The sequence below is a fragment of the Anabrus simplex genome, chromosome 1, assembly GCF_040414725.1.
Source record: "Anabrus simplex isolate iqAnaSimp1 chromosome 1, ASM4041472v1, whole genome shotgun sequence".
NCBI classification, from domain to species: Eukaryota; Metazoa; Arthropoda; class Insecta; order Orthoptera; family Tettigoniidae; genus Anabrus; species Anabrus simplex.
In genome coordinates this window covers 871037361-871055180 of record NC_090265.1, presented here as the reverse complement: position 1 = coordinate 871055180, position 17820 = coordinate 871037361, and the positions used below count along the sequence as shown (strand labels likewise).

The following is a 17820-nucleotide window of genomic DNA, read 5'->3' as shown; positions in this document are numbered from 1 at the left end:
TCTCAACCCTACCCACCTCATTTGATCCCCTTCCCTCCTGGTCAGCCCTATCTTTCCTGATAGCTGCAGAAGCTACTTCCTCCTCCCTTTTCTCCTTCCCATGACCCTGTTCCACCTGTCTTTTCCTATCCTCTACTCTACATTTCCCTTTCCTACCTTTTCCCTTCCTCCTACTTCCACGCATCTCAGCAACAGTTCCCTGTCCCTCATCTTCCCTCTGTTGTTCTACCTGGAGTGACTCGTACCGATTTCGCACAGACACCTGTCCTGAATTCTGATCCTGAATAGACCTCTTGGCCTGCAATCTCCTTCCCCTTAGAACATTAGACCACCTGTCTTCTACAACTCCTCCCTCTCCTTCCCCTCCCTCTTGTACACCTACTGTAACCTGTACATTGTTTGAGGGAGTCCTATCTTCCTTCCCGTCTTCTGTGAGAATCCTAATTATCTCCCTCAAACTTTCCAACTCCTCCCTCATACCCCTCAATGCCTCACCACACCCACAATAAGTACACTCGCGCTCCTTAGCCATTCTTTACGGAAGAAAAATTTTAAATTAAAAAAAATAAAATAACTTATTTGCAAAAAAAATAAATGAACGGAGGGATATATTGTCTGGGATAGTACACAACAATAGGGTAATTAATATACGACTACACTACAATACTACTTAGTCGTGCTCTATTATTATTATTATTATTTTTTTTTTAATCCTACAACCCGTAACAGGATAAAAGCTGCTGTTAATTACTGAATATCGAAAGTAATACACAAGAACTACACAATTCCAAACTGCAATTAAGCCTATCCTAATTTCAACAATATTTTAGTAAGAGTTTCTACGGATACCTCTACCACACCAGTACTACACAAATATTTTACAATAATAAAATAAGCACACTAAATTCTAATAGGATATTACTCATATACTACTGTACAGTACACTACAGTAATTTTTAAACTACTTTCAGACGTATCGTAATTACGATACCGGTACCGTACCGTATGTCACTACTAAGCACAACAGAAATGAAATTTGCAAGAACTACTGTACTCAAAGATTACCAACGAAGCTAAATGGTTAGACAAATTATTATTAGTATTACGGTCTAATAGATATACACGAAAGATAACACACGAATATAGCACGCAAGATACGGCACTATCTAAATGTACTGTATCTATACTACAATGTATCTACACTACACTACACTGCGTTTGGTTAAAAGCTTAAGTATCAAAAGGATTGCCGTACACGAAGAAAAAACACGAATATAACTGGCAAGATACTATCTAATATATTATACCTTATCTTCACTACAATTCTACTGAAATGTGGTTATGTGATTATTACAGCTGGTGGATTACTATTATTTTCCCTACTCCACGGGACGGAGAAAAAAAAAAAGTCCTTAATTAGGCCTACTGAAAAATACGAGGTTGTCTACAATAATTTCTCAAATATTTCTATCAAAACTACTACTACTACTACTACTACTACTCCAGGGACTTGAACTGCAATTACTGGGATATATGAACTTTATTATTATTAGCTAACCGCTCATAAATACTGAAAGATCGAGGGAGCGAAATATAAATTACGGATACTAACTACCTACTCAGAAGTACAAATGAATGGAATACAAGGTCAGCTGATTTTTATTTATATTTACTTGACTACACTACACCCTTTGTTTACGACTGTAGCCAACAATGCAATATTTGAATATGAGGAGCGACAATAATCAATAACAATACGACTGTTAACTATTACCGTGTAATCTCTTTAACTTCTTTTTAAATGGAAGTTTACAGGCGTATCGTGTCTTTTAATGTAGTAAATTATTACCTTCGCGATAGTTTGAACGTATATCTATACGAAATACTGGAAAAGTTGCTGCAGAAGTTACGGTACTATTCCTTATGATAATCTGCCTTTGTAAGTACAACCAACGAATCTACAGATATTTACAAATATTTTTAAAGTTAACCCTCCGTCGGGCGCACCTCTGAACGAAACAAAATCAGGCGCAGCCGGCCTGAGAGGCCACCCATATATTTTAACCCCTCCTCTCTACCTAATAGTTTGCTTAGGATCTAATACTTTGCTAGAATCTAAGGAAGGCAAATATACCAAACTAACGGGAAAGAAAATGTTTATTACATGAAATAAAGCTTAAACTAAAACATCAAAAATTGATCACTTATCACAAAAGAAATGTTAAAATTAGACTAATTAAATATTATAAAAGAAAAGAACTGAAATACAAAGGTGAAATACACTGTCTTCTGACGTGGGACCATCCTTCTTTGCCGCAGATGTGAACAGAAACCTACGATGAATCTTCAGAATCAGCAGCTGAATAACAGGTCTGGCACAGCGGTTTTACGTGGCTTAGACAGATCGGTTCATGACAATTATGACACTCGTAATTTGTCATCCTTCTGAATCCTGTTTCAGCCATGCATGTACCACACTTGCGTCTTTTGGGAGGTATGGAGGAAGACGTTTCACGTTCTTTTTGGGGCAAAAACCTTTTCAAAGCGCAATTGCAGCTGAGTAGGCATTCCACTTGTGTTCAGACTTCGCCGGGCTAGATGTCCAATCACTAGTTGATGAGACAAAGTTTTGAGGAAGATTCTCCTTCTTAGTGCTTCCAGTCCATTTCCAATCGAAATCACTTGGGAATTTATGCCGGCTATGTTCAGACAGGCAAAGAAAATGACCATCGGCCAGCGTCTTGTGTTCCGGCTCACATTGAAAGTTGCAGACATTTGGTCAGCTGTGTCAACTCCACCTTTGGTTATATTGTAGAATGTAATCCCTTCTGGCTTCTTCTGCACTCCAGTAGATTGATCAATGGCATCAGTTTCACAAAGTGATGAAATGAGAATTACATTTTTCCCTTTCTTTGGTATGTATGAAATCAAAGTGTTACCATTGTTGAATCCGAACAAGCTGCTATATTGATCCCTCCCTCTGACATTGACGAAACTGGGCGGCAACTGCTTTTTATTTTTTCTTACTGTCCCAACATATGATAGCTTCTTCTCTTTCAAATCATTTACCAGATCAATGTCTGAAAACCAATTGTCACAGGTTATGTTACGCCCTGTCTCAAAAATAGGCTCAGCCAATCGTTTGACCACGTCACTTGGCTTATTGCTTACTTTATATGGCCCTTCAGGCTGTCTTCCTGCGTAAATTTCCATATTGTAGGTGTAGAACATTCTGGCATCAACAAGGGAAAATATCTTTGTCCCATACTTGGTGGGTTTAGATCGTATGTATTGTCTGAAACCGCACTTTCCACGAAATCCTGGCAACATCTCATCGATTGTGACATTTTCTCCCGGAATGTAGTTCTTTTGACAGTTGTGAACAAAACAATCAAACAGTTCACGAACTGGGCAAAGTCGATCATATTCTTTCCGTTGTGAACGGCTGGTACGATCGTCAAAACGAATACAACGTATGAGGAACTTGAACCGTTTTATACTCATCACAAGGCCAAATTTTTCAATCCCATCTCCTTCTGTTCCCCATAGTTCCTCCAGACTCTGACGGTTTGCTCTGTAAGCTCCAGCCAGGTACAATAGACCAATGAATGCCCTAATTTCTATGAGGTCTGTTTCTCTGGCATCTCTATCTCTGGCAAATTTGGCTTTGACTGAGTCAATATATTGGTTGGTATATTTGACAATCAATTCCAAAATATCGGTATTGAACAAACATTCCCAACATTGTAATATGGTTTTACAATTTCTTGCATCTCCTTTTACACCTGGAAGGTGTGTAATGATGTTGTGACGTTGTGCACGACGAACAGCAGCCGGAGATGGCTTTTTGGTCCACTTTGTCTGTTTGTCTCTTCCAAGAAAAAAGGCATCCGGTATGTTCTCTTCTCCTTCGTCTTCCTCACCACTAGTCCCTCCTTCCTGTTCAGTTTCTGAGTCCACTTCACGTTCTTCAACCTCGTCCTCAGAAGCAATGTCGCTTTCTTCACCCAAGTCCTCAACTAAAGCAGGATCATCACTATTATCCTCAAGGAGGATGCTTTGTATTTCCGCTACATCCTTGGGGTTGGAGACATCATACAATTTTTGGGCCATTTCAGCAGGAAATCTGAAACTAAAGATATAAATACTAAATTAATTATCGATGTAACGTTATCAGGCGCACTCGGCCTGAGAGGCCAGGTTCAAAATAGCACTTATTTCTAAAGATATTGATGAATTTTCACACAGAACAAGCTTATTTCGAGTAAAATTAACCCTTGCAATAAAAATATTCTGAAAAAACTCACCTTCAAAATTATGACGTAATCGGGCGCAGTCGGCCTCACAAGCTGCGGAAGTTACAGGCGTGCCGCATGGAGACTGGCAGTCAACTGAGGTACGGTGTCTTATACACTGCCACGAGTTAGGAAACTATTCGTTGGGGCGGCCTGCTGGGGAGTGGGGTGGAGGGAGGGCATGCCAAAACGTGTTTTCCTGGCCTCTCAGGCCAGCTGCGCCCGACGGAGGGTTAATATTGTTACCTAAAGTATTACCTAAACCTAAATTCGAAACAAGGTGCATCTAGCTAGCCTACTTAACCTAGAAAACGTAATTTACTGAAGACCAACTGAATTACTTGTTACAAAATTTAAATAATTATTACTACTCCCAATTTCTACCAACAAGCACTAAACACCACTATATAAACAGCACTAAATGAATCAGATATACACAAAATTAAGCTATTTCACTAGGTTTTCACTACTTTAACAAGCTCCCATTGGAATTAAGAGATATGTCTGTGAAGTCCTTTCAAAAGATTCTAAAAAGCTGGCTGATGGGAAACAGCATTTACAGTATACAGGAATTTGAAGAAAATTGGTGCACCTCCATATAAATTAGTAACGATGTATAAATGTGTAGATATATTACTTGTAGAATAGCATAAAGTACAGTTTATATTCCAAGGAAATGAAGGATGTTTAACAGTAGGCTATATGTATAGTCCTGATTTTTAAGAGCATATTTTTTTATGGACTGTTGGACTTATGTCTGTTATGTACATTGTTTAATGACAATAAATTCTATTCTATCTAAAGAGCTGCAACTTCGTTGTTGGGGATGTTCTAGCATTTTGAGAGGCAATATTAATCGTTCTCATTTTAGGTTGTTACTTTTTTAAATTCTTTTTTACAATTTGCTTTATGTCGCACCGACACAGATACGTCTTATGGTGACGATGGGATAGGAAAGACCTAGGAATAGAAAGGAAGCGACCGTGATCTTAATTACGGTACAGACCCAGCATTTGCCTGGTGTGAAAATGTGAAACCACAGAAAACCATCTTCAGGGCTGCCGACAGTGGGGCTCGAACCCACTATCTCCTGGATGCAAGCTGACAGCTGTGCAACCCTAACTGCACAGTTATCTTGTGTGATAGGTTGTTATTATTCCCATTACAATGGGATTGCGACCCTGGTAGGCACTTTATGCCCATTTCTAGGTTTTATTTATTTTTATTTAATTATTTATTTTTTGCTAGGGGCTTTACGTCGCACCGACACAGATAGGTCTTATGGCGACGATGGGATAGGAAAGGCCTAGGAGTTGGAAGGAAGCGGCCGTGGCCTTAATTAAAGGTACAGCCCCAGCATTTGCCTGGTGTGAAAATGGGAAACCACGGAAAACCATTTTCAGGGCTGCCGATAGTGGGATTCGAACCTACTATCTCTCGGATGCAAGCTCACAGCCGCACGCCTCTACACGCACGGCCAACTCGCCTGGTCTAGGTTTTATTATGGCTGCTTCTAACATAAAAGACAGATGTTATTTGCAGTCACCCTTAACATGGAGAAGATGCTTCATAATGACTTTCAGTGTAATTTCCTTCCAATGAGTGGTCATCATCCCATCTAGAGAAGCTCTTCCAACTAAAGCCATTACTGGCTCTGTCCAAAAGTTGAGTTATTTACTGTTACACATCATTTAGCACAGAGTTACATGCTGTAACTACAATATTGTAGCAGGTACTGTATCTGGAAAGTCAGGCAAAGCTCCTGGCCAGACAGATTTTATACCTCTTTCTTTTTCTCTTTTTTTTCCAAATTTGTTTTTCATCACACCGGCAAGGACGAGTCTTATGGCGATGGTGGGATAGGAAAGGACTAGGACTGCGAAGGGAAGGACCATGGCCGTAATTAAGGTACAGACTCAGCATTTGCCAGGTGTGAAAATGGAAAACCGAGGAAAACTATCTTCAGGTCTGCCAACAGTGGGGTTCGAACCCACTATCTCCCAAAATGCAAGCTCACAGCTACATGACTATGTAGCCAACTCACTCGGTAGTATTTCTTCAAAGTCTTTTGATACCTTATATACTCATCTACATTAGGTTTATTCTTCATTGAAATTACCTTTAATTATTTTAAAAAAGATATTCTTTTTATGAGGTGCTTTACTCCGCACCGACACAGGCAGGTCTTATGGTGATAATGGGACTGGAAGGGGCTAGGAGTGGGAAGGAAGCGGCCGTGGCCTTAATTAAGGTACTGCCCCAGCATTTGCCTGGTGTGAAAATGGGAAACCACGGAAAACCACCTTCAGGGCTGCCGACAGTGGGATTCGAACCCACTATCTCCCGAATACTGGATACTGGCTGCACTTTAGCGACTGCAGCTACCGAGCTTGGTAATTATATATCACTATCACTATCACTATCAGCCATATTCAATCGTTTTTACGATGTGGCCTCTTTAAGTCCGAAGCAAGGTAGGTTTTCATGAGGTCTCTCCATTTGGCACGGTCTTGAGCGATGTTCTGCCAACTGATCCCAGTAGTCTTCCGGATGTCTTTATCCCATCTGTCCGGTGGTCTTCCCCTTGGTCTGAGATGATCTTTCGGACACCACTCAAGCACAAGCTTTGTCCACCTACCATCAGTTCTCCGAGCAACGGTAATTATATACATATATTGAAAAAACAGTAGAAATTACAAAATATAAGATTTTTCCAATTTGCTTTATGTCGCACCAACGCAGACGGGTCTTATGGCGACAATGGGAGAGGAAAGGGATAGGAGTGGAAAGATATTGACCATGGCCCTGATTAAGGTACAGGCCTAGTATTTGCCTGGTGTGAAAATGGGAAACCATGGAAAACCATCTTCAGGGCTGCCAAGAGTGGGGTTTGAACCCACTATGTCCCAAATGCAAGCTGGCAGCTATGTGACCCAAACTGCACAGCCACTCACTTGGTAAAAAGTCATGCAAGTCATACAAAAATGTAAACAGTAGTAATTGTTGTTAGGTCTTTTACTGTACTGTACTTCCACAGCTTCCAGCAGATTATCTAATTTTAAAAATAAATTACATGAAACAATATAAAATAACATAAATATTACAAAATAACTTTATATTTGTAGGTAATAATAAAAAAAGGTTCTCAGTTTTAACCCTCAAAATACAGTAGAACTTCATATCTAATTTGTATATCTCTGTCCAACTTACCTGCCTAGACTTAAAAGTTGTCACTATTGGTAAGTTGTCCTTTACAATACAGAAGAAACCATCATTATTCTGAGTGACTTTCAGCTCTGAGTTGTTGCGATATATGAATTGTGACCGATAACAATAGCGAGATTCAAAAACTGTAGATGGCCTCCTTTTGCAAGATATGAAAACAAGTCTGTCCTTGAGAGTGCAATCTTCATCACAGCAACAGTTGATGTCACAGAAGTCCACCTACACACAGAAAATCAATATATTTGAGATCCTGTATAAAAGCAGCCCACCTAAAAAGTGCAATTACCTCAAAAACAATACTTGTATCACCTATATTACTGTAAATATACACCACCATGGCAATGCACTTCATGCCATATATTCTTTTCAGAGTTGTCATTCCACTCAATGATTGCTGCTGTTACATAAAATCAAAACCAAAGATTATTCTGTAAATTTTACTACTAGCACTAGATATCTTATCCACTTAGCAGCATGAATGGTTAGTGGGTACCGCAAATTGAAAATGTACTTATTTTAAAAACAGCTTATGTCATAACATGAGTACTGGAAAGGAACAAGTAAGTATTAACCCTAGAACTGATATACGTCACATTTGTGATGTTATTCACTCTTTCTGTAGTAATAACAATAATTTCATGTGGCTATTTCTAGCCGAGTACAGCCCTTATAAGGCAGAACCCCGATGAGGGTGGACGGCATCTGTCATGTGTAGGTAAATACGTGTTATTATTGTGGTGGAGGATAGTGTTATGTGTGGTGTGCGAGTTACAGGGTTGTTTGGGACAGCACAAATACTCAGCCCCCGAGCCACTGGAATTAACCAATGAAGGTTAAAATCCCTGACCTGGCCAGGAATTGAACCCAGGACGTCTGAACCGAAGGCCATTCAACTGACCATTCAGCCAACGAGTCGGACACCCTTTCTGTAGTGATAGAGTGCAATGCAATGCAGTCCCCACGAATCAATAGGAATCGTTTAAAATTGATTTAATATGAATCAAATTACACAGTTCTCAAAAACAGTTGTTACAAGCTAAGTACCTATTGCAATTTTGGTTTCCACAGTAGGCTATTTTGAGCGCTGATTGTAAAACAAATGAGGCATTGTTTTTAATTTCGTAGTTCTGGGTTGCTGCGCTTTACGGGTGAGGTCTAGTAGAGGTTGCTGGTTATTTATATTAGATACTAGCAAGATACCCGTGCTTCGCTACGGTATTATACTGAAATTTATAATTGAATGCTTATGGTTTTAGATATATAATCCGCCGAAATTCGCAATCTGACTCGTTTTCTGCGAGAATCCGCCAAAATTCGCGATCTGACTCGTTTTCTAATAGATTATGGCAAGTTTCCTCCCATTTTTCAATCTTTCCTTCCTGCAATCGATTTCGTACTTCCCGGGCTAGGTCAAGGTATTCCACCCGGTCAATTGGGTCCCTAAATCTTTGAAATCTTTTCCTATAAGCATTTTTAATATGGATCAAATCCTTCAGGAGATCTGGCGTGGTGTCGTCTTGGGTGCCTTATGTCATGCATTCTTAATCATTACCCGTCCAGGACCCGTTTCCAGCGCGGTCCGCACATTTGACGAAGGTCCAGTACATTATTATTATTATTATTATTATGTTCTGAACCCCACAGCATGATGCAAGACCGCTACTTGGTGGTAAATTACATCTGCTGCCATTGTCATTGTTGACAATGTGACCAGCACCATTGTCGCGCGTAGGCAAGTGTGCGGGATTTCTGGCGATACGAATGGCATACTTCCGTGCATTATTGACCTTATTATAGAGGTGAACAATTTGATGGTCAATCATATTCCTATCGTTTATTTCAAATGTGTTTACATTTTTATTTATATGCCAGGAGAATCTACTGTATTCTAAGAACGTTCTCCGAAGGAAAAGATGGCTGTTGAAAACGAACCCAGGAAAGATTAAAAATGATCGGTTTATGATCAGGATAAGTACATCGAAAATCTACAGCCTGTTTCCAGTCATTCGATAGGGTCAGGAATGGAATGCATAAAGCCCCATCTAGCGGCGACAATAGTAATTGTTAAAACAAGAATAGTAGTTAACACCACCTTTCCAATACTTATCTTTCCTATGTTTAGGAAATAAACATTACAACAGGCGTTGTAAGATGGGACATGTTTCGCTTAACAGTAGTAAGCATCATCAGCCGAAAATAAATCTTAGCCTAAAGTTAGGTCAGGGCCCTGAACCTAGTGTCCTTAACATATATGGCACCGTAAGAATCAACATTTATATTTATAAAATGAAAATAGGCTTAAAACTAGTGTGAAAAAAACATGGAATGTTACAACATGGCTAAGAGAAAAAACACAATCGAGTTGAGACAGAGGATAAGAGCAGAAAGTAGGCTATAATACAGAGCTGGTAGTGAAATAATTAAAATCATTAGGATATCATTGTTACCAGTCAGTCAATCAGAATGTTCAAACATAAAAACAAGCGTGAAAATATATAAATTTAACAGACCCCCTTGAACGGCTAATGTCTCCGCTCAACGCTCATCCAACATAAGAGGTAAGCGATCTTAGTCTCCCATTCTGAACACCCTATTTTCAAGGCCCCAGTACATCTTTTTCCTTTTTCCATTTTCAGATTTCAGTTCACGCACTTGGCATCTTTTTTTTTTTTTTTCCGTTTTGGTCTTGAACTCCCAGCAAAAATGAAGCGGCTTCAGGCGTGATCAATCCTGTTTGAAGTGTTACTACTCCATGTCTGCTACAACATATGATTTCTCTCGCCCGTTCTCACGTATCTATACAAGAGTGGGATTTAATTATTTCTTCACTTAAAAGAATATAACCATTATGTTTTGTTATATATGAACATTCTTATTAACTGACTGGCAGCCATGAGTTTGATACTACACTGCCAACTCTATGTTGTACCTTATGTTTTTACCTCTGGCAAAACGATTACGTGTTTTTTCTAACTCAGCCATGATGAACACTCTTATATATTTTCACGCTTGTTTTTATGTTTGAACATTCTGATTGACTGACTGGTAACAATGATATCCTAATGATTTTAATTATTCCACTACCAGCTCTGTATTACAGCCTACTTTCTGTTCTTATCCTCTATCTCAACTCGATTGTGTTTTTTCTCTTAGCCATGCTGTAACATTCCATGTTTTTTTCACACTAGTTTTAAGCCTATTTTCATTTTATAAATATAAATGTTGATTCTTAGGGTGCCATATATGTTAAGGACACTAGGTTCAGGGCCCTGACCTAACTTTAGGCTAAGATTTATTTTCGGCTGATGATGCTTTCTACTGTTAAGCGAAACATGTCCCATCTTACAACGCCTGTTGTAATGTTTATTTCCTAAATATAGGAAAGATAAGTATTGGAAAGGTGGTGTTAACTATATTCTTGTTTTAATAGTAATTGTGCCGGCTGCCGAAGCACTCCTCTGGGGCAATGATCGATGAATGACAAATGAAATGAAATATTGGACACTGTTGCTGGAATGAATGATGACAGGGAAAACCGGAGTATCCGGAGAAAAACCTGTCCCGCCTCCGTTTTGTCCAGCACGAACGTCACATGGAGTGACCAGGATTTGAACCATGGAACCCAGCTCTGAGAGGCCGGGGCGCTGCTGCCTGAGCAACGGAGGCTCCTTATAAGTACATTATGAACAGTAAAATCAATTGATCTCACCTTCTTTTACACCCCACTGCCGTTAAGTTTATTTACCCTACCCCCCCAAAAAAAATAATTAACAGAAGGCATGTTTCTTTATGTTTAAAGGAGATTCCAAACACCAATGTTCATGGCTATTACCTTCAGTTTTGAGATATAAGTATCCTCATAAAATAATTAACTTTTTTTCACTTCCTTTCACACTCCTACCCCCCCCCCCCCCACCCAAAGTGAATTTTCCGGCAAAAAATACTTGCTTCTTTAATAGTAAAGGATCTTCTAAATACCAATTATCACGACTCTAACTTCTTCAGTTTTTTATTTATGTGTCCTCATGAAAGGAATTCAACTCCTTTTCACTCCTGCCCACCAAAATGGTTTCCCCCCAAAACGCGCTTTTCTTTGTTTTTAAAGGAGGTCAAAATACCAATTTTCACGTCTGTAACAACTTTAGTTTTGATTAGATGTATGTATTCTCATACAATTAAGTCAATTAATTTTTCAATTCTTTCACCCCCTCCCCCCACTTCATTGGATTTTCCGAGAATACGTGTTTCTTTACTTTTAAAGCAGATTCCAAATATCAAATTTCATGTCTGTAACATCTTCATTTTTGAGATATCAGTAGCCTAATTAAAAGAATTCAACACCATTTTCAGTCACTTTTACCCCCACTCCACCCAAGTGGTATTTCCGAAAACTAAAAATACACGTTTCATTATTTTTAATAGAGATAAAAAGTACCATTTTTCACTTCTGTAACATGTTAAGTTTTTTGAGATATACTGTAGAAATTCTCATTTTAAAATTTCACCCCCTTTTTAGTTCCCCTTAAGTGGAGTTTCAAAAACAAATCACCTATGTTTCTTTACATTTACAGGAAATTCGAAATACCCACTTTTTATGTCTGTAACATTTTACGTTTCTCAGATATTCTGTAGATATAGTCTTTCAAAAAATTCACCCCAATTTGTCGCTCCTGTTTAACTGCCATTAATTGGATTTTCCAAAAGCAAAAAAATACGTGTTTCTTTATTTTTAAAGGAGATATATACAAATTTTCAGTTCTGTAATATCTTCAGTTTCTGAGATATATGTATCCTCATTTAAGGCATTCAACCCATTATTCACCCTTTTACACCCCCCTATTGGGATTTACAGAAAACAAAAAAAGTGTTCCTTTATTTTTAAGGGAGATTCTAAATACCAATTCTTACATCTGTAAACTTTTAAAGTTTTAAGATGTAGACACACTCATTTTAAAACTTCACCCCCCTTTTCACCCCCCCATTATTTGGATTTTCGAAAAACGAAAAAATACCTGGCCCAAATGCCAATTTTCAGGTATGTAATATATTCAGGTTCTGAAATATAAGTAGCTTCATTAAAGGCATTCAACTTCTTTTTCACCCTTTTCCACCCTTCCTATTGGGATTTTCCGAAAACAAAAAAAATACATGTTTCTTTATTTTTAAAGGAGATTCTAAATACCAATTTTTACATCTATAAACTTTAAAAGTTTTGAGATATAGATACACTCATTTTAAAATTTCACCCCCCTTTTCACTCCCTTAGCGACGGAATATCCAAAAATCCTCTCCTAGCGAGCACCTACATCTTAATATGAATATATCTTCAAAATTTCAATTCTTTATGTCCAGTGGTTTTGGCTCGGCGATGGTCGGTCGGTCAGGACAAGTTATTTTATATATATAGATATTGTTGTTTTATAGTATTTTATAGTAAATGATGGATCCTTGTAGACCTAGTGACATTCGTGAGTGGTTGGAAGATGAAGAAGAAGAGTTTTCCGGCAGTAATAGTGATATTTTGCTAGAAGATTGCCATATGATGATGAGATGATAACAAGGGTAATAGTGAAGATCTGGAAATCGAGCCTGAATGTCGGAAATAGCCGAGTATATCCACTCGAACCCAAGTTTGACGTTACAAAATAATTTTATGTATGGAACCCTGGAAATCTGACGAATGAGATCAGTGATTTTCGTCTGTGGAAATACGGAACATTGCCTTTTGTCGGGGCCACAGGTAAAAATTTTTCCAAAATGTATGTATATAAATAATCAGCGTAACATTTTACACTTTTTGTATATTTTGAAATTACATTACTGTTTCTTTTTTCAGTGGTTTCCTGAGATTCAATTTTGAAAAATGATTCTTCTTTTTATACTTTTTGTGTTTTGTTCGAGTCTTATTCATTGAAAGATGATCAAGAAGCTATTTTTATCAAATAATTACAATGCTGCTGATTTTCTGAGTAAAATGATATGAAATATGTAATGGTTATCTATGTTTTTTATGTCTTAATTGCTTTTTCAATACATAACTGTAACATGGTACGAGAACGCGTATCACTTAAGAGAAAAATGCCTATCAGTTCTAGGGTTAATGAAGTTATAAATACAGAGATGGAACACATAACAGGACAAATACAATGACAGGTCAGTGTGCGAAGTGGAAGGAACAGAAAAAGAAGACAAGGATAAAAATAACACAAAGGACAAGGATAATCTCCAAATCTTCCTACACTGCAGTCTTCAAATACATAGATTGACTCTCTCCTCATCAATTGCAGATCATCTACAGCCATTTATTCTCAAACCTCAGATGAGCTCGTTTATAAAACACAAGTCTAAAAGCTTGTAAAATTGTAATATAGTTTTGCCAGAAAGTTTAGGGACACATTATAATTTTAACATATGCAACTCTGTCCTTATATTATTAGGTGGCATAACAATGTTTTAACTGTTAATTAACATTGCAAAACTAGTGTTTTAAAAAAAATGCAAATTAGGAGTTTCTACAACGATGGTTGCTCCTTCTAGAAAATTTTATAGTGTTTCAAGCAAATGGAAATGTTTGAATTTTTAGGAAATAAAATGCAGAATAATTGAGTAACTAACTGTGATTAATTTTTTATTTATTGCTCAATCGTTTCTAACATATTATGTTTTAAATTTGCAAGGATGAAATGTGCCTTGAAAATTTACTTTGCAAATGTCCGAACATTATCTGACTTTGATTTTTCTGGACAAGGGTAGGGGAAATCATGGCATAAGTTGTTTGATATAACTTCTGAATGGAAGCACCTAGCATGCCATTGTTTGCACAGCAGAATTCCTTGGGATCCGATCTGTAGGCAAGAAAAGTTTGCGCATGCTAGGTGATTCCATTCAAAAGTTATATCAAACAATTTATGCCATGATTTCCACCACTTTTCTCTAGCAAATACAAAACTCAGAAAATGCTCGGGCGTTTGCGAAATAAATTTTCAACAGACATTTCATCCTTGCTAACTTAAAATATAATACTTTGAAAATAATCCAGCAATGATTCAAAATTGCATCACAGTTAGTTAGTCAGCCAGTTTGAATTTTATTGTCAAAAAAGTCAAAATAATAGTTCGCTTAAAAAAGATTAAAATTTTCTAGAAAGAGTAACCAATGTCGTAGAAACACCTGGTTTGCACCAAAAAAGTTAAAAACAGTTACTTAACTGTTAAAAACAGAGTTATACTACCTAATAACATAGGGACAGGGTTGCATGCATTCAAATTATAGTGTATCCCTAAACTCTCTGGCACAACTTTATGTACTTGGCAGGTTCAATTCTGGCTCAGTCCGGTGGTATTTGAAGGTGCTCAAATACATCAGCCTCGTGTCGGTAGATTTATAATACCAATATAAATTTACTCATTCAGGACAAATATTTCAGATTCCCTATGGGAATCAACATCTATATCATCGGTAGATTTACTCGCACATAAAAGAACTCCTGTGGGACTAAATTCTGGCACCTAGGCGTCCCCGAAAACCGCAAAAAAGTAGTTAATGGGACATAAAGCCAATAACATTATTATTAAACCTGTATGTAAAACATCACCCCAAAGAGTGTTGAAAATTAAACATAAAATCATTTTGGGTAAGACAGTTACTCCTATTGCAATTTTTGATGTAGGAGTGGGGAACAGCTGCTGCAAGAATGTTTAAAGGAAACTGTAAAAACATCCTACAAAAATAATGGTATTGGTTGAGATTTAAGGTAAGGAATGAATTGTGTTTGTTCAAGATACACTGAATAAAGAACAGTATCTCTAATTACTGGATACATGTGTCATTCCCCAAATAAATGTGTGGTTTCTCATGTTCTTCAGCAAAGATTGTAATGAGCCATCTTCAACAGCCCAGACTTTTAACCCTATTGAGGAGAAATTGAAGCTCTTGTCTTGAAAGACAAAATTAGTGAACCTAAAGGGCTAGGACTAAGAAGGGAGCAGCCATAGCCTTAATTACGGTACCATCCCAGTATTTGCCTGGTGTAAAAATGGGGAACCACGGAATACCATCTTCAAGGTTGCCATTGCTGGGGTATGAATCCACCATCTCTCAAATACGAGTTTAAAGCTATACTGCCCGTACCACACAGTCAACTCGTTCAGTGTGTTAAAGTTATAAATTGTTTGAAATATAAGTAATGCTTATGATGATATTCCAGCTGAACTATGAAAAGTCCTGGGTGCCAAAGGAAATGAGTGTTTGACGAAATTGTTCGAGAAATCCTTGCCGGATTTCAAATGCCAGAACAGTTTCGTCAAACCTTCCTTGTGCCCATTTATAAGCAAATGGATGATGTCCAAGAATGTGAGAATTACAGAGGCATCAAACTCACTTCACACACACTCAAAATCTGGGAGCGTGTCATAGGAGCGCATCAAGGGATTGATTAACATCCACCGGAACCAGTGTGGTTTTACATCGGATATGTCAATAAATGACGCAATTTAGACTCTGTGGATCTTGATTAGGAAACACCATGAACTATGTAAAGACTTCCATATGGTATTCATCAATCTGAAGAAAGTCTTCAAGCGCGTTCTCAGGAATATTATCTGGGCAGCAGAAAAAGTTCCTGAGGTGTACGTGAAGATGATCCAAGACAGTTTTACTGTGTTGATGTGGTGTACATCAGGAGTGGGCACTGAACCCAGCACTGCTCAACGTTGCCATCAACCACCTGACAGAGCAGGTGATGACAGACCTGCTAGGGACCATACTTTACACAGATAATATTGTTTTGGTTGGTGAGTCATGTAAGAAGGTTGAAGCAGTGTTGAAGTGATGGCGAATAAGACTAGAGGCAAATGAATTAAGAATAAGTTGCAAGAAGACAGAGTACATGATCTTCAACTTTACACAGCTTGTGCAAGTGGGCCCACATGGCACTGTCTTCCTTGCTGGAGAACTGGTGATGATGACTGACAAGTTCAAATATCTTGGATTAGACATCACAACTGATGGTAATATTCATGTAGATCTCAAGCACTGCATCAGTGTTGGTTGGATGAAATGGCAGTCTCTTACTGGTGTTCTGTGTGATAAGTGGATGCCTGTCAAACTGAAGAGCAAAGTGTACAAAATCACAATTTGGCCTGCCCTAACGTACGGCTCCGAAAGTTGGGCAAGACAGAAGAAGCATGACCAGTGAATGGATGTCACATTTGCAGATTTGCGACGGTTGGCGGGTGTCGCTCTGCATCACAAAGTGCACAACGAGCATGTGCGAGGATCTTTTAAAGTTGAGCCCAACAGTGACAAGATGGAGGAAAAACAGCTCTGCTGGTATGGTCCTGTCAGAAGACGTGATGAATACCATCTAGTACAGAAAGCTCTTGCCATCGAAGGGCCGAAGAGAGGAAGAGGGTGTCCTAAGGCAACATGGAAATGATCTGCCGAGGCAGCCTTAAAGGAAAAGCAAAGTGCCATTAGATCTGGTGCAAGAACATCGGACATACCTACTCTCTCCAAGTCAGACGAGCTGACCCTGAGTGAGTTCGGGAGCACTCGTTTTATGGGTACAGTATATATACAGCCAGGAAAGAAAGAATATAAGTAGTGCTTAAATGTCAAGAAATTCTTAGTTCACTGGCCACCCAACTGTATAACTTTTCCTAGTACTGATTACATCAAGCAAAGTATTGTTTAATTTAGAAAATTACTTGGGCTCTGATTGCAACAAGAATACAGCATTCGATACTGACACATCACCTGGTGCATAATTTCAATGTGTTTCAATGTTGTTCTGGCACAGTAAAATATTCTGTGATAAAATCAAAAACCCTATAAAGGAAATATATAAAAATTACTCACAGTCAAGTCACATGAACAAATATCTTCAGGCACGAAGAGAGATTCCAATGGTGGCTCCTCTGTTTTAGTAACTACCTCAGTAGGACTCGGCAAAGTTGTCGGAATGAAAGTTACGGTCTCTTCTGTTGTCGCATATTCTGTTGTTCCATTATTCTTGTCAATCTCGGTGTCAGATGTTGTATTCCCATCCTCTGTATTACTGACATTTGTGGTTGAGTTTAACTCTGACTCAGTAGCATTTAACGTTTGATCTAGAGAAATGTCAGTAGAAACATAACACGCTTCACTGGCATTGCTGTTTGTATCATTTGAACAATCATTATAGGGTGTCATTTCTGTTGGTGGAACTTCAATAATAGTATGACATCTTTGTAACAGCAAAATAAGGCAAATGACTGAAATATAACCTTCCATTATTATTAAAGTCATATGATACACAGGG

General features: G+C 38.2%; 1 protein-coding gene across 1 annotated transcript in view; it reads right to left on the bottom strand.

Moving 5' to 3' along the window:
• The window catches only part of tctn (tectonic), a 38491-nt gene extending 20684 nt beyond the window's left edge, over positions 1–17807 (bottom strand). Inside the window, exons 1-2 of the mRNA XM_067136505.2 lie at positions 17379–17807; positions 7506–7739 (exon numbers count right to left, since the gene is read on the bottom strand). Of these exons, the coding sequence (XP_066992606.2) occupies positions 7506–7739; positions 17379–17807 (663 nt within the window). The remainder of the gene's footprint in view (positions 1–7505; positions 7740–17378) is intronic.
• Positions 17808–17820: the final 13 nt, after the last annotated feature.